Source organism: Salvelinus namaycush, chromosome 25, assembly GCF_016432855.1.
Source record: "Salvelinus namaycush isolate Seneca chromosome 25, SaNama_1.0, whole genome shotgun sequence".
Taxonomy (NCBI): Eukaryota; Metazoa; Chordata; class Actinopteri; order Salmoniformes; family Salmonidae; genus Salvelinus; species Salvelinus namaycush.
The window spans coordinates 32,256,168-32,263,139 of NC_052331.1; the positions used below are offsets into that span (position 1 = coordinate 32,256,168).

Consider the following 6,972-nt stretch of genomic DNA (forward strand, 5'->3'; position numbering starts at 1 on the left):
TGCAGTGCTTGGAATTTTAATGCAGTAAAACTCCTGAGTGGTTAGTCACCTGGCCAGTCTTCATTCACTGGCCACAAAGATCTGAGAAGTTTGCATTAATCACCAATACAAGCAGCAAGTTGGCCATACACAGTCTAAAATGTACATATGTGTAATGGCTCAGGTTGCTGGTGTTTACAGAACTGTATTTTGTCCAGAAAAAAACTATTAACAAGATGTATTAACATTCATGGGTAGAACACAGGCTCTGGTCTCAAGCCTTCCCTGACACTGCACATCTGTACTATTTAAAACAGATTCCACAGCTGCAATAAACTACTGGAATTGACAAGTTCATTTGACGTTGTGGAAGAGCTTGTGCGCTACCTGTGAGAAAAAAGGAGAAATAATTTGTTCAATATGATGTATTGTAATTTACAGATTACTACCCCAAAAGATACATTGATCACATGTAAGCTTGACATTTTCCTGCATGCAGTAGTGTGTGCGCTCACAGGGTTCCTAAAAAAACACCTACACAGTGGTCCCGTGCATGTAGGAAGTCGAAGAGTTCCTCTGTGCATTCCTCCTCAGTGTGTGATCTTGAGCCCACTCGAGCCGTGCAGGCCTCCAGCCTCTCCCTTGTGTGGGCGCAGTGCTCTGACGCCTCACACTTTGCCCGTATTGTTTCTAAGGGATCCTGGGAGAGACAAACACAGCTGCAGATGACTCATCAAAAAACAGTACCTCTCAATGTATAGAAAAAAAGTCAGGGAATCTTAATTTGCGTGTACATATTCAAATATTATTCATCAAAGGACAGTGTGGTAAATGTAAATTCGACTGTCTTACCACCATGTCTTCTTCCTCCTCCTCTTCTTCTTCCTCTGCCGGTGCCTCTTCCTCCTGGTCAGTGACAACGTTAGTGGGGTGCAACATACACCTTGCATATAAACATTTAACAATTATCAAGTATTCATTCTACAAAAGCCATTTCTGTTCATCACAAGGTTTCATCTGACAGGACTAACTTTCTGAATGAGATCTATAGGAAGTGAATTTGAGTTGATCTATTGTAAAAGCAAAGAATAATATTAGGTTATGGGTTCAATAGCTACCCCTTTCTTATATGTATAATGTTAACTCATCAACCTGATTTATTAAAATGATCTAAAACTAGTTTTCATACCTAGGTTGAACATTTACCTAAAACTAGTTTCTTTCTAAATATAAAATCCTGGTGTAAATAACACAGGTGGTAACGACGTCACACCAATCTCAATCTTCCATGTTAATTAAACGAGGGATGTCCAGAGCTAGCTGCCAAGGACGCACGCCTGGCTAGCAATGCATTTAGCAAGTTCCTGTATGTAGCTAACGTTAGCTAGCTAGCTAATAGCATTCGAGTTGCATAACTTGATACATTGGTAGGATTCGCAGAGAAAACTACATTGCAAGAGGAAGGTTTTGATATTGTGCAATACCTCATCATCAGGCTCCCCATTCATTAACATTTTGTTTTCGAAAACCATGATTATAGTCCTAAAATTGGCAAGGACAACACCGGCAGAAGACACACGACCTAACGTTAGATCACCAGTTTTGATCTGGAGGACGTGTTAGGTCACACGCAGGAAATAGCTAGCTAGAAAGTTCGCCGGAAGAATGTTTCTTTTCGTTCACTAGATGGCAGCCCTCCAACCATCTCCATAGGATTGGTATTTTGATCCTCCCATCTGATGCGCTGGGGGAACCAATGTTCTGATATATTCTGCCCGATGGCAAGTCGGATTGGAAACAGTGTCGTACACCAACATGGCAGCGTTCCTGGACACGAGAATATTGTTTAGAAAATGTTAAGATCTACGGTGTCTGACGGAATCGCGTGAAAGCAAAATTGTACGTATAAAGTGTAGACTAGCTTAAGCAACAACAAAACATCCACTAAACAAGTTCGCGAAAAAAAATCTAGCACCCGTTCACTTTGTGTGAGGGTCTTTTTTTCACGCACAATTGTATACCTTCATATTTTTATTTTAATCATCACCGGTGATGGAGTCAACAGAGTGAGAACTGCTTATTTACTAGCAACAAGGATGTTAAGTTAGTCTCTAAATTAGCCTAGGCTGCCGATAGTATGGGTCCTGGATCTGCACTATCGTCTAGGATTTATGTGCATTCTCTGTAATACACTCGGGACCGGCTTGGACATAAACCATACTTTAAAAAAAAAAGTTTATTTAACAAGTCAGTTAAGAACAAATTCTTATTTACAATGATGGCCAAACCCGGAAGACGCTGGGCCAATTATGCGCCGCCCTAAACCATCCTCCATTCAGGTTGCAAAGGCATAATTCCCTTCCGTAACTATATTTTAATGGCAAGCTGCAGAAAACAAAAAAAAAGTGAAAATGTGTACTGTCTTAATAAATTTTAAAAATCCACCACCATTTTCGGTTTTTGGACAATTTGGGATGTTGCACACCCTTGGCTGAACGCGGTGCAGATCTAGTGCCCACTATCTAAAAGGCGCTACATGGTCAATCTGCCGTCTGCATTGGCGGTGCAGCATTTACGGTGACACAGCCTCTGCAAAATCATGGCATTCATGCTTCGCGGAGCAGAGCTGTTGTCAAGGAAGGGAGTTTGTTAATATACAGGACCTCCCGCCGCCGCCTTCTCTCAGCCAATCAAGTCAATGCGGAGCTATATAGAGCTACAGTTTATGTATTCCTCCGCATTGCTACAGAATTTCAGAGGCGCATAGCGATGCGGAAGGGAGCTCAATTTGACCTCTGCATGCCTCCAGAGACTGCATTTGCATCACACAATTTGTAGATCAAGCATAAATTGGCTTTAAACTTAACATTAAAGGATCTGCATTATTTGGCTGCATTGCCATTCCGACATTGCATTGGCCATGCGGCATTTAAGTTGATATGGCTTCTGCAGAAGTCAGGGCAGAGCAGACCAGAGTAGTTGTCGAGGAAACAGTAGCGGTGTGTGGGTAAAATCATTGGGGAAGCAATATTGCAACCCATGTGTCTAGACATCAGGACTGAGATTACTCACCACGGACTAGCAGAATCCACTTTTTCCTTTCATGACTCTAACGAGCCCGACGCGAAAGATACGCTGCTTCCTCGGAACAGGCCCTGATCTGCGTGAAGAGTAGGCGAAGAAAGGGGCCGAAGGTCCGGCTGCCTTCTGAGAATTCGCAGGCGATCAAATAAACCCCCACTTCCCTCCATTCTGCTTGCAAATGTGCAATCTTTGGACAATAAAATTGATGAGGTTCGCAAAAGATTAAACTACCAACGGGACATTAAAAACTGTAACATCTTATGCTTCACAGAGTCGTGGCTGAACGACGACAACATCATACGTTATACGATGTACCGGCAGGATAGAACAGGGGCGTCTGGTAAGACAAGGGGCGGCGGTCTATGTATTTTTGTAAACAACAGCTGGTGCACGATATCTAAGGAAGTCTCGAGCTATTGCTCACCTGAGGTAGAGTTTCTCATGATAAGCTGTAGACCACACTACCTACCGAGAGAGTTTTCATCTGTATTCTTTGTAGCTGTTTACATAGCACCACAGTCAGAGGCTGGCACTAAGATTGCATTCAATTAGCTGTATTCCGCCATAAGCAAACAAGAAAACGCTCACCCAGAGGCGGCGCTCCTAGTCAGGGACTTTAATGCAGGGAAACTTAAATCTGTTTTTACCAAATTCCTATCTGCATGTTAAATGTGCAACCAGAGGGAAAAGAACTCTGGTCCACCTATATTCCACACACAGACGCATACAAAGCACTCCCTCACCCTCCATTTGGCAAATCTGACCATAATTCTAGCCTGATTCCTGCTTACAAGCAAGAATTAAAGCAGGAAGCACCAGTGACTAGATCAATAAAAAAGTGGTCAGATGAAGCAGATGCTAAGCTACAGGACTGTTTTGCTAGCACAGACTGGAATATGTTCCGAGATTCCTCTGATGGCATTGAGGAGTACACATCAGTCATTGGCTTCATCAATAAGTGCATCGATGACATCGTCCCCACAGTGACCGTACGTACATACCCCAACCAGAAGCCATGGATTACAGGCAGCATCCGCACTGAGCTAAAGGCTAGAGCTGCCGCTTTCAAGGAGCGGGACTCTAACCCAGAGCTTATAAGAAATCCCGCTATGCCCTCCGATGAACCATCAAACAGGCAAAGCGTCAATACAGGACTAAGATCGAATCGTAATACACCGGCTCTGATGCTCGTCGGATGTGGCAGGGCTTGCAAACCATTACAGACTACAAGGGAAGCACAGCTGAGAGCTGCCCAGTGACACGAGCCTACCAGACGAGCTAAACTACTTCTATGCTTGCTTCGTGGCAAAAAAACGCTCAAACATGCATGAGAGCACCAGCTGTTCCGGAAGACTGTGTGATCACGCTCTCCGAAGCCGATGTGAGTAAGACCTTTAAACAGGTCAACATTCACAAGGCCGCAGGGCCAGACGGATTACCAGGACGTGTACTGCAAGCATGCGCTGACCAACTGGCAAGTGTCTTCACTGACATTTTCAACCTCTCCCTGTCCGAGTCTGTAATACCAATATGTTTTAAACTGACCACCATAGTCCCTGTGCCCAAGAACACTAAGGTAACCTCCCTAAATGACTACCGACCCGTAGCACTCACGTCTGTAGCCATGAAGTGCTTTGAAAGGCTGGTCATGGCTCACATCAACACCATCATCCCAGAAACCCTAGACGCACTCCAATTTGCATACTGCCCAAACAGACCCACAGATGATGCAATCTCCAGTGCACTCCATACTGTCCCTTCCCACCTGGACAAAAGGAACACCTATGTGAGAATGCTATTAATTGACTACAGCTCAGCATTCAACACCATAGTGCCCTCAAAGCTCATCAATAAGCTAAGGACCCTGGGACTAAACACCTCCCTCTGCAACTGGATCCTGGACTTCCTGACGTGCCGCCCCCAGGTGGTAAGGGTAGGTAACAACACATCCGCCACGCTGATCCTCAACACAGGGGCCCCTCAGGGGTGCGTGCTCAGTCCCCTCCTGTACTCCCTGTTCACTCATGACTGCATGGCCAGGCACAACTCCAACACCATCATTAAATTTGCCGATGACACAACAGCCTGATCAACGACAAGACAGCCTATAGGGAGGAGGTCAGAGACCTGGCCGTGTGGTGCCAGGACAACAACCTCTCCCTCAACGTGATCAAAACAAAGGAGATGATTGTTGTCTACTGGAAAAAGAGGACCGAGCACGCCCCCGTTCTCATTGACGGGGCTGCAGTAGAGCAGGTTGAGAGTTTCAAGTTCCTTGGTGTCCACATCACCAACAAACTAACATGGTCCAAGCACACCAAGACAGTTGTGAGGAGGGCATGACAAAACCTATTCCCCCTCAGGAGACTGAAAAGATTTGGCAATGGTCCTCTGATCCTCAAAAGGTTGTACAGCTACACCATCGAGAGCATCCTGACTGGTATGGCAACTGCTTGGCCTCCTACCGCAAGGCACTACAGAGGGTAGTGCGAACGGCCCAGTATATCACTGGGACCAAGCTTCCTGCCATCCAGGACCTCTATACCAGGCGGTGTCAGATGAAGGCCCTAAAATTGTCAAAGACTCCAGCCACCCTAGTTAAAGACTGTTCTCTCTGCTACCGCACGGCAAGCGGTATCGGAGCGTCAAGTCTAGGTCGAAGAGGCTTCTAAACAGCTGCTACCCCCAAGACTTAAGACTCCTGAACATCTAGTCAAATGGCTACCCAGACTATTTGCGGTGGATTTCCTTCCCATGATAACCCTTCATCACTCAAGTCTGTTGGTACCAGTCAAGATATGGCTCCTCCTCACCCCAGCACCAATATCAACTGCCCCCCCAGCGAAGACATCTCCAGATTCCAACCTTCCAGGTGAGATTTGCAACACTTCTGTTATAGACACGAGAGAAGAAAATACTGAAATCTGGGCTTCAGTCTGTTTCATCAGCACAATTTACTGTAGCTACATATCTCCTGTATTGTGATATTATTTGATGCCAATCTGAATGGTTCTAAGTGTCCTCCAAGCTCATCACTAAGCTCAGGGCCCTGGGTCTGAACCCCTCCCTGTGCAACTGGGTCCTGGCAGGCAGACCCTAGGTCCTGAAGGTAGGCAACAACACCTCCGCCACGCTGATCCTCAACATGGGGGCCCCACAATGGTGCGTGAACAGCCCCCTCCTGTACTCCCTGTTCACCCATGACTGTTGCCACGCACGTGTCCAACTCAATCATCAAGTTTGGGTCCCGTGTGGCTCAGTTGGTAGAGCATGGCGCTTGCAACGCCAGGGTTGTGGGTTCGATTCCCACGGGGGGCCAGTACAAAAAAGTATGAATGTATGTACTTGTAAGTCGCTCTGGATAAGAGCGTCTGCTAAATGACTTAAATGTAAATGTAAATGTAAGTTTGCTGACTACACAAAAGTGGTAGGCCTGATTACCAACAATGACGAGACAGTCTACAGGAAGGAGGTGAGGGCCCAGGCCGGAGGGGAAAGTTAGGACTATTCTAAAGGCCTGTGACTGACAGGGGCCCTAAAAATGATTAGAACATTATGCAATTTTTTTTCAAAATTAAATGATTAACCTATCATCATTAATATAATATTTTATTTACATAGTGCTAATAAAACGAATGGTTTATTTTTCTTTTCTTGCTTTTGGCAAAAAGTATACATCCAGAGAGCCTCTGATTCCATGATGAGACCTCTCAAGAGGAGACAGCTCAGGACAGTGCAGCAACAGTGTTTTGGAACACAGTGTTTTTTACTGCTATGGACAACATCATAAGTGACTTGGACACTAGGTTCCACATCACTGCAAAAATTGTAGAATGATTTTCTGCTGTTCTGAAAGTTGGGCAGATTAGTGAGGATAAAGTCCCTTCTGTGTGCCAACCACTGATCATG

General features: G+C 45.3%; 1 protein-coding gene across 2 annotated transcripts; it reads right to left on the minus strand.

Annotated features, from left to right (window-relative positions):
• LOC120020002 (cytochrome b-c1 complex subunit 6, mitochondrial-like) lies at nt 1–1,605 on the minus strand. 2 transcript variants are annotated; one of them, XM_038963423.1, is made up of 4 exons: nt 1,464–1,605; nt 832–885; nt 518–679; nt 1–366 (listed from the first exon to the last, which is right to left on the minus strand). In XM_038963423.1, exons 1-4 carry the CDS (start codon nt 1,509–1,511, stop codon nt 334–336), a joined length of 297 nt encoding a protein of 98 aa, XP_038819351.1. In that variant the 5' UTR covers nt 1,512–1,605; the 3' UTR covers nt 1–333. The 2 variants fall into 2 exon arrangements, with proteins under 2 accessions (XP_038819351.1, XP_038819350.1); XM_038963422.1 differs by having other exon boundaries at nt 832–922; nt 1,464–1,603.
• Between the last annotated feature and the right edge of the window lie 5,367 nt (nt 1,606–6,972).